We start from the raw sequence: 17,130 nt of genomic DNA, 5'->3' as shown, positions 1-17,130 counted from the left end.
TAGACACTTTCCATTATTAGGACCATTTTCAGTTACTTATAATGTTGCCATGCTTGAACCATTTGGTGTGGTCTTCAGATTGAATTTTTGTTTGTTTGTTTTGTTCACTGTTTGTTTCCAAAAACAAGATTAGGAAAAAAAATGTTGTTTTGCTCACATTATAAAAATCCTTTGATGGCTACTGTGCATTCCCACTTATGGGAAATCTACAGCCTTTAGCATTGAAGTGTGGAACTATATTTAAAAAGCCCATGTTTGCCGCTGGGGGAGCAGGAAGGCGCAGGAGTACTCTCACGCTAGGATGACAACATAACTCCAGTTTACACAAAGGAGTACTCTCTCACAACCGCCTCTATTCCTTCATCATTATCACAGAGAGCTAACTGGAACTTTTTTCTTGTGTCCACTAGCTAGTTAGCCTGTCCTCTTCTTAACGTTACTATAGTTCTAGTACAGTTCAAGTAGTTGGGGCCACTTGCCTTGGGTTATTGCCAAGGCTGTGTTGGGTCCCAAACATGAAAGAGGGTTCAAAAGGTTTGTGACCTGTTCAGCTGTCTACTGAGACACACACAAACACTGGCAGAGGCTTGTGTAGTGTGCCTGGGAGAAGCTCACCTAACTCAGTGCACAATTTGTCATATCTTCACTCCTTGAATGACAAAGGACAAACAGATAAGACTGCAGGGGACTTGGCTTCTTTAAGCCTTCAACCAGATTGTCCTAATGCACCTTCAGGAATTTTGACATCTGCCTCTGTGCTGACAACTTTTTTAAAGAGACCTGAGGAATGAACACTGCCACCTCAGCCTCGAAACCAGCCTGAAATCAATTCACCTGAGACAAACATCTACTGGGATTGTTCTGCCAGTCTGCACCACAGGCTCCATCAAAATAGAGGGATCTGGCACCACAGTCTAGATTGGCATTGTTGTCAGCACTGAAAATTGCCCTTGTGCTGTTAGAGTTGACACTGTTTCCAGATCTCCTTGTGAACTTGTTCCAGGGAAGAGGAAGGAAAAAAGAAAGCATTCTGTTTTACAAGAGGAGCCCAAGGAGAAAAAAGAGGAGGCTTTGTTCTCCTACTCCACTGACATATCACCTCTTGAACTCCTTACCCATGTCAGTGAAGCCCTTGGCATGCATCTCTTGTCGATATAACACTCTGGTGACAAATGATTTTGACACCTCACTGGTGTGCATATCTCAGACCGCCATCTCTGGTTTTGGCTATGACTCTGCAACTTGACTCTGTGCAGCATTTGTCACTGATACCGATCCAGAACATGTTTGAGGTTCATGGGATCCCCTCAGAACCAACAATGTAACTCTTGTGATTTGCTGCAGGGAACCTAGCCGGCTTTCTTTGCCAAAATCTCCACCTGCCTGGAAATACCTTATGTAGGAACACCTTCAGCTATTATGTCCTATGTTCAGGAGTCATTGAAGGCTTTTCCCAGTGAAGACGTTGCTGCCAAACCCAACACGTCACCATTTTTGGCTCTGTTAATAACACTAACACTGTTACACCTCATGGTACAAGAGGCACCTCCACCAGCACTGAGAGCTTTCCGAGGACTGGCCTCATGTCAGGCACTGCTGTCCTCCAGAGCCACCCATGTTTTAATCGGTGCAGAGATGACTGGCACTGCTGACACCATTGCCTCCTCAAGGATAGTGGCACATGCATGATAACTAAGAGGTGACTCCTTCAGAGGAAATGGAGCAGTCACCCTTCAAGGAAAATACTGATGGAATGTCCTTTTAAGGATCAGATTGGGACTTTGTTCATCTCTCCTCCTGATAAACAGAAACATGCTTCTTTGAGTGCTTGCTCACGTTGATTCCAAGTAGGTGTGTGTGCGCTGCATGCAAAGTTGCTGGAAGGTTTTTCCCCTAGCGGTACCTGTGGGGTCAGCTCAGGCCCCCTGGAGTCGCGCCTTCCTGGCGCCGCATATAGGGCCCTGCCAACCTGCCGCCTCTCCAGTTCCTTCTTACCGCCAGTGGTGGTCGTTGGAGCAGTCTCTTCTTTCTCTTGTTTTTGAACGATCCTCTAGTGGACTCTTAATTTTTACCTGTAAATAGTTTAAATAGTTAATAGTTCTTAGTATAATGTAGTGTAATTTTTGAACCCCCTTGTTTGCCTGGGTTCTCTTCCCCATTTCCTTCCCCTTCCCGGGGCCAAGGCATGCCTCAGTCCCAGGGGTTTTAAGCTGTGTGGGGTCTGCCAAAAGCTGATGCCAAAGTTGACCCACACACATCCTGCTTGAAGTGCCTGGGAGAATCTCGCCAGACTGACAAGTGCAAAATCTGCAGAGGATTCCACCCAGGACCAAGAAGGAAAGGGACCACAGGCTGAAACTTCTGCTCATTGAGGCAGACCTGCAGCAACAATCAGAGTTGAATTCCCATGGATCCGGCACTGGGTACTTCAGCATCAGTGTGTAGTGCACCGGCTTCAATCAGGGAGGTCCTGGCACAGAGGAAGGACTCAGAGGTCAGAGACCTTCGGCACCGTCACTCCCCAGCACTAAAGACTTCCTCGCGTGCAGAGACCCGGCACCGCTTGCAGTCGCTAGTGCCTCGCAAAAAGCGCAGGAAGATGTACAGAGGGCGTTTGCCTGCTCATATGACTAAGCATGAGCCTGTTAGTGGAGCGCAACCTGTGAGGGACCACTCCTCCTCTTCTATGCCTTAGGCAGTGCCGTTGACTCTGGGCCCACAGAGGTTAGGTTTCAGTTTCAGGAGGGTTTTATTTTGGGGGTGGGAGGATATACATATAGAGTATTGTTAATCTGTACTTTCACAGCTTCTTTTTAGACTTTGTCCTGCTATATTGTTCCCTGCATTCTTTGACTCTTGTTGTTCTGTTGTAGACAGGTATAAACTCAGGAATTTTATTTCATATCAGTACCAGGGTGGATTTGATTTAAAGGGCTTCAGGAAGACTTCTACATAAAAGTGCATTCTTGTTGGTTGTTATAACATTAATACATATTCTTCACAAATCAGAGATAGATGTAAGTTTCATTTTTAGAAGGTACACACTATACATTTTAAAGTGATTTATTTTGAAAACTTTTCAGATTCAGTTTTACAGCTAAATCAGAAAATGAATGATTGGTTATTTCATTTACCAAAGGTAATTGAAGCAGATATTTATGAAGTCATTGGGAGGTGAACTATCTCCAATTCAACAGGTTAATCATTAATATTTTGAAGATTTTCTTGCCATGCTATATTAGTTGGTGAGAACATCACCAAACAAACATTTAAATTGTTTTATTTAATTAAAACAACAACGTTATGTATTCTGGATTTTTTTCTTTAACAGCAAACATATAATAGTTTAACAAAACAAGCATATGAATTTAGTTAAACAGTCAAGTTTTTTTAAAATCGGATTTGTTTTTGTTAAAATAGTTTTTAACTAAAATAGTTAAATGAAATATTTAAAAAAAAAATTAAATTGACTATGTCAGCCAGGTCAACATGAGAAACTTAACATATTGGCTTCTGCAGCTAACTTAGTCGTCTTCACCTTTATTTTCCTGTTTGTTCCTAATCTGGAAAAGAAAAACAAGCTTTCCTGCTTTTTCGGGTCCCAAACGATTTCTCAATTTTGAATGAATTAATCCAAAAGAAGAAAATATTCTTTCTACACTGGCAGAAGACGCTACTGCTGTTAAAAGTGAGATTATCACTTCAACAATCGCTGAATCCAAGTGACTAAGTGACTTCCACCCGTTCACTGGTGTGACTTTCTTTAAAACATCATCAGCAAACATAGATTTCTTGAATGGTTCTTATTTCCAAACTGGGTCTCTTTTACGGCCTGCTGCCATTATAGATTTGCCCTTCTAGTGAGAGAATGGTGTGGTAGATTTCAAATCAATGAAGGCTACACTCAGAAAGATTTCAAGACTTCTGGAATATGCTGCTCAAACAGTTTCACTTTTGTTTCTACTGCCTGTCCCTCCATTCTCACATTTATTGCTAGACTTCTTCTCCTTATCCAGATCTATTCCGCCCCCAACAATCTTCTATTAATTGAACTTTTTGAAACTTTGCACTTTTAGAGGGATTGACTCTGTGTACACAAATTTGCAGAGAGACAATAGGGTTGAGGTCTGTTATTTCTCACCTTTATATATTATTTATTTATTTAAAAACATTTTTGTTGTTAACAAGCATGTTATCTCTGGAGACACAAATCCACAGTTTGAGAACTGCAAAACTAAGCATCTCTGATGGTATCTTCTAGACTGAGCACAGAAAGATTAACCTAAATAATCTATACAGAAGTCCCTGGAACCCCATAAGATTGGGTCCCTAATCCATGAACTGTTGGAACGCATTTACAAAACTTTTCTTAAACATTACATGAATAATATTGTCCCATACTGTATAGAATTAGAATGTATAATTCCTATTCCATAATGAGATATCTTTGAGTTATAATATATCTTAATTAAAACTATCTTTGGATAGGTTTTTTCCTCAAAAAGCATTTTATCAAAAAAATCCAATTTCAATTAAAAAAAATCTGTTTTATTTTTTTAAATCATTGATTTTTATCCACCCTGATCAGTACCATGACTCTGCCAGCAAAACCAACTTTAAGATGTATGGATAGTGTGGTAGTACATAGTCAGATGCTGATGACCATGTGCTATGCCTCAGGTGGTTAGGTTTGGGGGGCACAGTCCAGGCTGATAGTAAGTCTACATTACTTTGATCCTCGGGACTCTGGGGGGGGGGGGGGGGGGGCTTCTTAAAACTCCATGTATGGGAGGAGCACTTAAGGAACTTCTGGCCTAGTCCAAAGCAGAAGTTCCATCAAGATTAGTATTGAGGGACTCTTTTTAACTGCCCCAACATCAAAATCTTATAGTAGGAAGGTCTTTTTTTCACATCTTTTTTTAGCATGTTATGCTAAGAAGGGTTGAAGTTCCAATTCCACTTGGCTTCAAAGATCCAAGAAGCACAGCTCAGGAACTGTGTTGGTGCTGAGCAGATTCTCTATGTAGAAGGAAGCTGGTGACAGTGAGCTCAATGGTCCTAAGCTTTACCAGAGCTGGCAGCCCATTCAAATCTAGATGCTTATCTCAATGTCTAGGAGAGCCTGTGATGTCATTGCTGTTTCAAGTACTATTTAGGTTCTTTCTGTTTTCCTTCTCTATCTTTCTCAGCAGTAAACCTTTCCCTATTTATAGTGTCTCAGGCTTCGGTGTTACATCTCTTGTTTGAGTTAGTCAGCCTTCAGAACCAAGGGTTCATAGAATTGGCCCCACTGCATCTGCAGTGAAGCCTGAGGGCCACTAAAGTCTTCCTGTGTCATTCTCTCCTTCTAGTTCTAAGGAATTTGGACCTTAACAATGTCCTTTTTTTAGACATAGGATTGGGGTTTGAGCTCCTCATCTGAGGTTTATTCTATCCTTTGGGTATCTTTTGGTCTGCCTTAACCTTATGCGATACTAGCTCCTTGTTCTCATTCTTCCATTTTGGTCTCTTATCTTTCAGAACAGAAGTGTAAGGGGTCTAAGAGGTAACTTAGAAGGGGAAAAGAAGGATGATTCCTGGCTGGTTGACAAGTAAGGCTCAGTGCATTCCTGAGGCTATTCTAAACTACTGCAGGGACAGAAACAAACTCTGAGACAGCTTGAATGAGAATCCCAGGGATGGATAGAACTGGCTGGGCAAGGAGTCTGAGAGTGGGGAGACGAGTCCAGGGTAGGGTGGGGATGCTAAACCAAACTTTTCACCGATAGTCATTAATTGTGTTCCTTATTTTATGGGTACCCAATCTGAAATACCTGCCCCTGATTGCCAGAACACTTATAGTTGTAACTGAAGTCAATGGGGAGTTGTTCTTTGAACATATAAAGTACTATATAATGCTACGTGCTCTGAAAATCAGTCCTAGGCTACTCAAATTGGGCATCCAAAATCAATGTAGATTTTTTTATCTTAATCTCTCTGTGCTTCTGTTCCATAGGTATAAAATTGAGATAATATCACCCAACCTCACAGGCTCAGGCAACCTTAATTCTTTTCCAAACTTTGAATTCTTGACTTTGCAATCTTAACATTCTTTAACATAATTTTTGTGTGTCATTTCTATACATGAATGAAAATCTAATCCTGCAGTGGGAATTCAGATAATCATCTCCTTATAGGATTAGGCTCTAAATGTGAATTATATAAAGTACATTGACATTAAAGTATGTACAAAGTAATATTGCGAGGTCTTAAAAGTGGAGCTCTGCTGTGTTCAATTCAGTTTTTAGGGCTGGATTTTCTTTAATAAAATCTGTTTCCTGTACAAACCTTGGAGCATGTCAGACAAATTTTGTGTTCTGTTGGCCCCAAAGTGAGGTACGTTGGGTTGTCTTAATTATTAAAATTTGTAACTTGGAAAACTAGTTTTGTAAAATTTCTAAAGCAGCTGAAAGGGTTATTTTTTATTGACCAGCATAAAAGCAAAAAAGATTAGATGGAATAATATAATTGCAGAAAAGAATTTGTTTTTCAAAGAGGTAGTAAATGCATTTTGAGAAACGGGGATATATAATCAGTGGCCATGATGTAGACTATTTGAGACCAGTAAGTCACAATTGGTAAAATGTATATGAAATTCAGGATGGGAAAATGATTGTAAATTAAGACTTGTGTAAAAAACAAAATAGTCAACTATTCAGTATCAGAAGCTACTCACATTACCACTGCCATATGGCTCTTGTGAGCCAGTCCAGAATGACTAAAAAAGAGATGTAGATATAAATCAGTATTGTTTAATTATGAAAAATCTTGTTCATATATATCAGATTGCTGACAGAATAATTTTATTTTTTACTTCAGAAATTTGAGAGAAGCAAGAGATAACGCTGTGGTTGAAAAAGAAAGAGCAGTTGTGGCTGAAAAGGATGCTTTAGGAAAATATGAACATCTCTTAGAACAGTAAGTATATTTTAAAACGCATACACACAAATGGAACTAAAGAGATACTAGTATATTTATATCATTAAATTTGATAATCTTTTTTTCTGGACATAAAGGGAATACTGTGTACAATTCAGGTCAACCATGTTCAAGAAAGATGAATTCAAACTGGACGCTGTGCGGAGAAGGGCTACTAAGATGGGCAGAGGAATGGCGAGCCTATCTTACAAGACAATAAAAGAACTTGGCTTGTGTTGCCTAGAAAATGAAGGCTGAGAGGGGATATGATTGCTCTCTATAAACACTGCAGGATGGTAAAACAACAGGGAAGGAGAAAAGCTATTTAAGCTAAAGGATAATGTTGGCAACAAGAACAAAGGGTATACACTGGCCATGAATAAATTTTAGGCTGGAAATTAGAACGATGTTTCTAACTATTTGAGGACTGAGTCTCGGAAACTGCCTTCCAATAGGAGTAGAGGGGGCAAACAACCTACTAGTTTTAAAATGGATCTTGATAAATTTATGAACGTGATTATATGACATTATTTCCTGTGATAGCAGGGAATTAGTCTCACTGACTGAAGAGGTTCCTTATGTTTCTGTTTTGTGTTTTCATCATTTCTCTAAGTGGACAAGATTAGTTTTTAACAAAATGCGTTTTCACCCATGAGCAACCAGTGGAATTCCAGAATGTTTGGGCACCAACCCAGATTGTCTTAAGATTCTTCTGTTCTTTGAGTGATGTCCCTATGGGTGCTCCACTTTAAGTGTTGGTGCGCTTCTGCGCCCGTAGCCAGAGATTTAAGGAATTAGTGCCCAGTTGGGGGTCACATGCGCGGTCGCCATCTTGCGGTTAACAGGTGCTATGCGACCAAGCCCCCCCACCCCCCCACTTCCTTCTCTACCACCTTTGGCTCTATTCAGAGCACTTAGCAGCATCTTGCAGCTTAGCAAAAGTTTATCTTTTTTAGTTTTTAGTTTTCAGTTAGAATAGGTAGCCTTCCTATTTTAGCCCCATCTTTTGCTGCTGCTGCTGCTTCTTCTTCAAAAAAAAAAGTTGTTTACATTTTTCTCGTAGGGCATGTAGGTTTCTGTTTCTACATGGTTATTGTACCTCCCCCGCCCTTTGTTTTTTTACGGGGAGAGTACGCTCCTTGAGGGGCATGCCTGGTTCCCCAGGGTTCAAACACTGCACTATCTGCAGGATTTCTGTACCTCTTTCTGACGGACACTCTTAAGTGTGCCCGTTGTCTTGGCGCAGGCATGTTTGCACTGTCACAATCTGAAAGCTCGCACCAGAAAGGCAAGAGATCTCCAACTGAAACTACTTCTCATGGGAAAAATCTCTCCGCCTGGCATCTAACATTAGATACGCACCTCGCCAGAAATTGCCATCGGCAGCCTCTGATAAGGGCCCTTTGTCCATGGCACGGGCTCCTGATCAACCCGCAACAAAGGTGGCAAAAAACCGGGTACCACGTTCTCAACTTTGCAGTTGGCCAAGAAAAGACACTCTGCTCACAAGCAAACACTCCCAGTACCAACCACACCGGCCATGTCAACGGCCGAAACAGCGGGTCCCTCCGGCACCATCGGTACCAAGAAACTGAAAGCTCCCAAGCAGCCGAGCTCGGTCACAAGCACCAGGGGAAAATGAAACCCCATGCCGCAGTACCGTCTGACATGAACAAGCAATTGGTACTGATCACCTCAATAACTCCAATGCTAATGCTGCACCTAGTGCGGCCATCACGCACACTAGTCACACACCGGTGCCGACAAGCAGTTTCCCACATGCGAACCCATTTCCTATGACCCCAACGGTACTGATACCGGGCGCATTGCAGCAATTCCTCCACCACAAAGACATCTCCGTTTCATCAGTACCGGAGTCTCCCATCCTTGGCACTGATGGTACCTCAGTACCCACAGCACTTAATCAACCCAGTTCTCCGCTTCTGTCCACTCCACAATTCTCCAGTGAGGATGGAGATGGGGATGCTGGGCGCGCTCCACCACATTCCTCCCCTGTGTCTGCTCCTACCATGCACGCCCCTCCATACGCAGGCTACCCGAAAACCTTCTTAACCAACCTTGGTACGGGCAACCCTGGATGCCCACTATGCCCTTTCAACCACAGTGGCCTTTTTGGAACCCGTGGGCTACATACCAACAGCAACAACAGGGCATACCTGTTGGCCTTCCCACAGCTGACGCACTTCAAGCACCTTTATTGATCCCACCAAGCACTTCTGAACAGGGGGCTCAGGATGAGGAGGAGGAATTCTCTGAACAAGACAATCCACCGGAAGTCCACTTCTCCTCATCCTCACCAGACGACACTATTATGCCCCCACCTACCATCGCAGGTGATAATTTGTAGAGGTCTTGAAATTGTTTAGGGAAAATTGCCACTTCACTGGACATCTCCCTGGAAGAGGTCCAGGAAACGTGACACAAGCTAGTTGACATACTGCATCCATCGACCTCATCTAAAATTACCCTTCCCATGAATGATGCGATTATGGATCCTGTGAAGTTGCTCTGGCAAACCCCTGCAGTGATTCCACCTACCTGTAAGAGATTTGATTAAAAAATACCATATGCCTGCAAAGGGCTCTGAATTCCTTCTTTTGCATCCAACATCGAACTCATTGGTGATTGATACCGGCAATGAACCGGGTAGGCAACAATACTACAGAAACACTCCATATGACAAAGACTGGAAATGCCTTGACCTTTGCAGTTGTAAAGCATATTCTGCTGCGACCTTACAATTGAGAATTGCCAACTACAATGCCTTATTAGCAAAGTATGACCACAATAACTATGCAAGTCTCTCTGAATTTACTGTCTTTATTCCAGTGACAAACAAGAACAATACAAATCACTCATCACAGAAGGTCAACTCATAACCAGAACAGCATTACAGGCTGCCCTTTATTCAGCAGATTCAGCTGTGAGATCCATAGCAACCACAATTGTTATGAGATGAGCCTCTTGCTCCATCTATCTGGATTCCCAAAGCCGGTACTGTTGACTATGGAGGACGTTCGAAGGATCCAAACTTTTCGTGGACAAAACAGACGAGTCATTGCACGCTTTTAAGGACTTAAGGGGACATTGCAATTTCTGGGCATTCACATACCTAAAATCAAAAGGCGACAGGGCAGTGATCAAACCCCTCAACGATTCCGACTCCCTCTGTATGCACAATACAGTAGATACTATGAATATCAGGGTCGGAAGTAGAAAACCTTGAGGAGACAGCAATCTGGTCCCTCGAATACTATTTCTCAACCATCAACTTCTAGACAACAAATTTGAAGCCTTGGTCGAGGGTCTGAGAACCCCATCTCTTTCAGTGCTGGAACCATCTACAACTATCAAGACATTTGGAGATTGCCTGACCCCATTTTACCTGATCTGGCACAGTATTACAACAGACAGATGGGTATTAGAAATTATCAAAACTTGGTTATTCCATCCCCCTTACCTCCAAACCCCCTACCTATCCCCCTTCCCTATCTCTTTTCAGGGACTCCTCTCACGAGTATCTACTGCAGTGGTGGCCAGCCCGCGCTGCTTCCCGCAGCTCCCATTGGCCGTGAAAGGTGAACCGCGGCCACTGGGAGCTGCAAGCTATGCCTGTGGATGGTCAATGTAAACAAACTGTCTGTCTCGTGGCCCGCCAGCTGATTACCCTGATGTACCGCATGCGGCCTGCAGGTTGCCCACCACTGGTCTACTGGGAGAAGAGGTAACCTACCTCATGTCTCTAGAAGCAGTAGAACCCGTACCATCCAAGTACAGCGGGAAGGGGTTCTATTCCCACTAATTTCTCTCTCAGAAAAAAACAGGAGGTTGGAGGCCTATCCTCTGCCTATGACGACTCAACAAATTTGTGAAAACACAGCAGTTCAAAATGGTCACACTAAGCACCATAATCCCAGCATTAGAAAGTGGGGACTGGTTCTCAGCCCTTAACCCCCAGGACGCATATTTTTCATATATCCATTCACCCCTCACATCGAAAACTCCCTATGTTTTGCAATAGGACATGACCATTTCCAATACAAAGTGCTATCCTTTGGCCTTTCCACTGCGCCTTGGGTATTCTCAAAGGTATTAACTATAGTAGCTGCCTATCTATGCAGAGAGGGAATCATGATTTTTCCCTACCTGGACGATTGTCTATGACTGCCTGTCTTGTTGGTGCTTTCAACAAAGTCCATCGAACACACAATAACTCTGTTTACTAGGTTAGGCCTTCAGATAAACATGCAATAATCCACTCTAACATCAGTTCAACACCTGGAATTTATTGGAGCAGACCTCAATTCCCTCGAGGCAACAGCCTCCCGACCGACAAAACAATTTCTGACTCTAACCAATTTGATCTCCACAGCACAAAATAGCCCGCAAGTGTCTGCCAGAACTTGCCTACAAATTCTACGCCATATGGCTGCCATGATCTTTATTGTCCGACACGCAAGATTACATATACGGTGCCTCCAAGCCTGGCTCTGAACAAATTATGTCCCACACAAGCACAGTATAAACAAGTGCTTCACCATGCTAGAGACAATCAAAGATTCTTTTTTTGGTGGACCAACCCGGACAACGTTGATCGCCATCACCACAGATGCTTCCCTTCTAGGGTGGGGAGCACATCTGCAACCACATATAGGCCGATGCTCCGAGACGGAGTCCCATCTTCACTTCCTACTTCTAATCAGAGACAAGACTGTACAGATTCTCACGGACAATGTAATTTGTATGTTCTACATAAACAGACAAAGGGGAGTGCTCACACTCCCTCTGTGTGGCAGCCATGTGCGTTTGGCAATGGTGCATCAAGCACAATGCTATGGCAGATACCCTAAGTAGGAAGTTTTATCAGGACCACAAGTGGGAGCTGAACACACCAGTAATCCTAGACATTTTTCGGATGTGGGGGTTTCCAATTATAGATCTTTTTGCAACTGCAGAAAACACCAAATGCCCCCAATTCTGCTCCAGAGCAGGACTCAGTCCACACTCTCTGGGCGACGCCTTCCTCATCAAGTGGAACGCTTCCCTACTATACACCTTCCCTCCCACCCCCCTTCCTAGCCCACGTGCTTCACAAGATCAGACAAGACAGATCCAGAGTGATCCTAATAGCCCCCGAACCACAACAAACACATGTTACCCTTACCTTCTCCACATGGCTGTCTACATACCACACACACTGCCACTTCTACCTCAGCTGCTATCGCAGAATGCAGGTTGCGTCATCCATCTGGATCCCCAATGACTCCATCTCAAAGCTTGGTTACTGCATGGTTCTCAGACTCTGAAATGACATGTTCCACAGATGTACAAAACATCTTGTTAAACAGTCGTAGTCATAGCGCCGACACAAACAGACTGCACCTCTCTCAGCCCCTTTACCTCTCATTCTAGACTACTTGCTGGAACTCCTTTCATCTCAACCAATACATTTGCTGACATTTTTTCCTAAACTGCATGTGGACAAACAGTCCAGATTACATCCTCTGGATATTCGCAGGGCTATAGCCTTCTACATTAATAGAACAAAATCTTTTCTCAAGTCTTCAAAATTGTTCATTTCAATCACCGAAGGATCAAAAGGTAATGCCATTTCCAAAGAACATGTATCCAATGGATATCAGACTGCATAAAACTGCAGAATTCCTGTGCTGCCCTGCAGAAAATGGCAGGGAAGCCTCACCGGGGTGTATGTGGGAAGAGAGGACATGGCCATGGGTGCAGTTTTTTGGGGGGATTGCTCCAAACAGAGGTGAGGCATGGAGGGGACACGGGGTTATGTGCCTCTGCCTCCCCTCATTTCTGCAATGCAGAGCTGCCCAACTGAAGGAGGCTGTTTCGGCTCCGCTGACTCTGCAGCTGAACGCCACCTCCTGTGTCCTAGTGCCAGTCGTGCTCCCCTTCTGTGTGCGGGAGCCTTCCTGTTTTCTGTGGAACAGTGAGTGCCTGCGGTGGGGCTGGGTAAAGAGGGGTGGGGGAAATGAGGGAAGGGAGGGTGATGGGATGGGGGGAAGAGGCAGTGGGGAGGAAGGGGGTGGAATAGTGCAGGGGGAGGGGAATGTGGGAGTGAGGGGATGGAGGTAGAGAAGAAAAGGGCATAGGGGAATCGCAAGCCCGGCATTTGGCATCCCCTCAGCAGCAGCTGGGACTCCCCCGTTAAGCAGGCCCATTGAACTCTCACCCTGACACGCCCTACCCCCCTACACCTGGACTCCTCCAATTATTCCCCCCACACCTAGATCCTCACCCCACTGATCCCCAGCCAGCTGCACCTGGAACCCCACCCCATCAAGCTCCACTCCCCTGGCACCCAGACGCCCCCACTGAGTCCCCCACCCCAGAACCCCTGCTGAGCCCCATCTCCCCACACCCAGACCCCTCCCAGCTGAATCCCAACCACCTTCACCTGGAATGCCTGCAGAGTCCCATTGCCCCTGCACCTGGAACCCCCCAACAAGCCCTTGTGCATCCAGATCTCCCACATTGCCCCACACAGAAACCTATCCCCCCACCGTAAGCCCCTCCATGCTTGGATCCTGCTGGGTGGAACCTGCCCTCCTATACCTGGAGCAGAGGGGCAGGGCCCCAGGGTGTTTCTGGGGCAGGTCTAGCCCTTGCATTGTGTCAGGGTCAGGTACAGCCTCCCTGCTGAATCCCTGTACTGAGGGAGATGGGGTCTTCAGGGTGACCTCCCATCTCACTGCAGCCACTGGCCTGTGCTCCCCACTGCCATGCTGGAGCCACATTTGTTTGTTGACAAACAAAATTTGCAGAATTTTCAATTTTTTGGCACATAATTTACTCAGGAGTACTCTATGGACCAGTGCTGTGTTTCATTAGCTCAAAACAGGAAGCATTTTTATAATGTTTTCAACTAACAGTTTAGCTATAATTTGTATGATGCATAATAGTAATTGAATATTATACTTACCTTTGTGGTAGCCCTTTTGTGCCTTTCCTGCTGCCTCCACCAGTTTTCTCACATCCATATGTCCCAAGTGATGGTGTAGAATGGCTGTAATACTTCCCATGCCAATTTATTAATATATTTTAGTATGGGGAGGAGTTGTGAATAATTCTCTGTCCTGCTTCACAATAGATCCAGTCTCCTGCTCTGCAGCACCTTGGTTATTTAAATGCTTAGTTCTTCCTAAATAATGACTAGTAATTATATGGTGATTTTGAGCTATAGATAATATCCAAATAAGAATTTGAATGAAGCCACTACATTCATTTCATTTGTGACTTAATCCATGTTTAAACCCAGGTATTTAGGAACTGAAAAGCTAATGCATTAACCAACTGTGCCACCTAGCTGTCTACTTGGAATGAACGTTTAAGTGACATTTTTCTTGAACTAGGTTTTAAAGGTGAGCTGTAAATAGGAATTGTTATGATTTTGTTAACTTAAGTTAACAAATGTGTGCTTCACACTCCAATAACCAAGATACTGCTATTGGGGCATTTAGCACATTGCCCAAACCTGTAAACACTCTTTATTATTCAGTCCTGTGTATTTTGTCCCCTGTGGGACTCGTAGCCCTCCCTGCAATATAACATTCCAGCATGCACTATGCTGTAAACGAATTCATATCAAATGTGGAACCCTGCTGGAAAATAAATTCAGCCCGTAAAGAATGAGATAAGTGTGATTTTTTTTTTCTCTTTTTACTGTATAGTGTTGTGTTAAAACAAAAATTCTATCTTATATTTTGGGATATATATATATATTTTTTTTAAACTTCAAAACCATGCAAAAGACTTCTTAAAAAAAAAACAGTTTCTTGACCTCTTGAATGCTGGCTTCCTGGTTCACTGAGGTGGTCTGATTATTGTGATTTCAATCGCATTATTTATTAGGGCTGTCAATTAATCTTAGTTAACTCATGCGATTAACTCAGAAAAATGAATCCCGATTAATCACAGTTTTAATCGCATTGTTAAACAGTAGAATACAAATTGAAATTTATTAAATATTTTTGGATGTTTTTCTACTTTTTAAATATATTCGTTTCAATTACATCACAGAATACAAAGTGTACAGTACTCACTGTCTCTTATTACGAATATTTGCACTGTAAAAATGATAAACAAAAGAAATAGTATTTTTCAATTCACCTCATACAAGTACTGTAGTGCAATCTCTTTCTTGTGAAAGTGCAACTTACAAATGTAGATTTTTTGTTTGTTTGTTACATAACTGCACTCAAAAACAAAACAATGACAAACTTGACAGCCTACAAGTCCACTCAGTCCTACTTCTTATTCAGCTAAGCTAAGATCAACAAGTTTGTTTACATTCATGGGATATAATGCTGCCAGCTTCTTATTTACAATGTCACCTGAAAGTGAGAACAGGCACTTTTGTAGCTGGCATTACAAGGTATTTACGTGCCAGATATGCTAATCATTCGTATACCTCTTCATGCGTCGGCCACCATTCCAGAGGACATGCTTCTATGCTGATGATGCTCATGAAAAAAAAATGCGTTAATTAAATTTGTGACTGAACTCCTTGGGGGAGATTTGTATGTCTCCTGCTCTGTTTTACCCCCATTCTGCCATATATTTCATGTTACAGCAGTCTCGGATGAGGACCCAGCACATGCTGTTCATTTTAAGAACACTTTTACTGCAGATTTGACAAACGCTCTGCTCTGTTCAATGTTGATATCAATCGGCTGCGTACGTGTGTTCCCTCTGTGTGCTGCCCCAGCTCTGCGCAGATAGCTGACACAGCAGATCCCAAGAGAACTCCCAAAGACCACAGACACTAGTAAGGTACAAAGGCAGGTCGGCCAGGTTTATTGTCAAACGAAGCACAGTAATAGTTCCCTCTAGACTTTACTCTACAGGACGTACTACGAATATGTGCCCCCTGGCCATGGACTCAGCTCAGTCAGTGGCGGGACTTTCCACTGCCCCTTAGGCTGGACAAAGACACCACCCTAGGGATGCATTCTTATACATCGGTACAAACAAGTTACACATCACTCCTGGCGTATTGAGGTGCAACCCCTCTACGTAGTAAGGTGCCGCCTCTCACCTTGTACGTGCTGGTTTGAACAAAACAACTCTATCCATCATATTACCCTTTTGGCCCTGTCGTTGGGATGGGTCAGCTTGTTCCTTGTTGTGTGTGGAATGTACAAGTATGCAAATGTTCTGATATCTGGTGTCCAGTACCTTTTAGGTATGTCTCTTTTTGCAGCATCAGCCCTTTCCTTGCCAGCTTCTGTGAGCAGGGCCTGCCTCTGGCTCACAGCTTAACTTTGCTTTATGTTAGCAAAGTCTTGACCATTACTTTAGTTCAGGCCTCATACTGGGCCGCTGATAAGGGTTTATGTTTCAGGGCCTCATCTTACTACAGTACCAATATGAGATTTCTAAAGATAGCTACAGTACTCGAACCAAGGTTTAAGAACCTGAAGTGCGTTCCAATATCTGAGGGATGAGGTGCAGAGTATGCTTTCAGAAGTCTTAAAAGAGCAACACTAAGATGCAGAAACTACAGAACCCGAACCACCAAAAAAGAAAATCAACCTTCTGTAGGTGTGTAACAGGGTTGGCACCCACATCTCACGAGTGCCCCCTTCTGGCTGGGTGTGTTTGCATTCTTTAGTTCTGGTGACCCCTTTTGCTGGTTCCAGGTGGGTTTGTCAGTGACACAGCACTCCAGCCAACTCAAACTGTCTGCATGTTAACCAGCACAAACCCCCTCCTGTTATATGGGTTCCCCGGGGCCTATCTTAGTACCCCTCTGGTGGTGTCTTTCTCTAGCCCTCCCTTGGCTGTGGTGTTTAAGTAGTTCAGCCCTGGTATGGCTTCCTCCCTGGATACACTATTTTCAGGTTGCCCTACCCGGGCCAGTCCCTACTCAGTCCTAGGAACCAGCCAGGAGCTCCCTCAGTAGGCTCCCCCCATCCCTGCTAGCAAACTGTCCGTGGCCCTGCTGCTCTTCCAGGCAGCCAGGCCTGCAGTCCTTTCTTCTTCTGCTCCAAGCAGCAACTAATTACTGCCCTGCATCTCCTTTTATATAGCCCTCCTGGGCCCTGATTGGCTGCTTCCCCTGCAGCCACTGTAGCCTGCTTGGAGGACCTCTCCACTGCTCCTTCCCTGGGATGGGTGTGGCAG

General features: G+C 43.8%; 1 protein-coding gene across 3 annotated transcripts in view; it reads left to right on the top strand.

The window, feature by feature from the left end:
• PIBF1 (progesterone immunomodulatory binding factor 1) overlaps positions 1 to 17,130 on the top strand; it is a 188,842-nt gene that overhangs the window by 52,531 nt on the left and 119,181 nt on the right. For all 3 annotated transcript variants that reach the window (XM_034758353.1, XM_034758355.1, XM_034758354.1), the window contains exon 10: positions 6,859 to 6,957. In XM_034758353.1, the coding sequence (XP_034614244.1) occupies positions 6,859 to 6,957 (99 nt within the window). The remainder of the gene's footprint in view (positions 1 to 6,858; positions 6,958 to 17,130) is intronic.

Source organism: Trachemys scripta, chromosome 1 (genome assembly GCF_013100865.1).
Source record: "Trachemys scripta elegans isolate TJP31775 chromosome 1, CAS_Tse_1.0, whole genome shotgun sequence".
NCBI lineage: Eukaryota > Metazoa > Chordata > Testudines > Emydidae > Trachemys > Trachemys scripta.
This window is presented reverse-complemented; position numbering and strand designations above follow the sequence as displayed.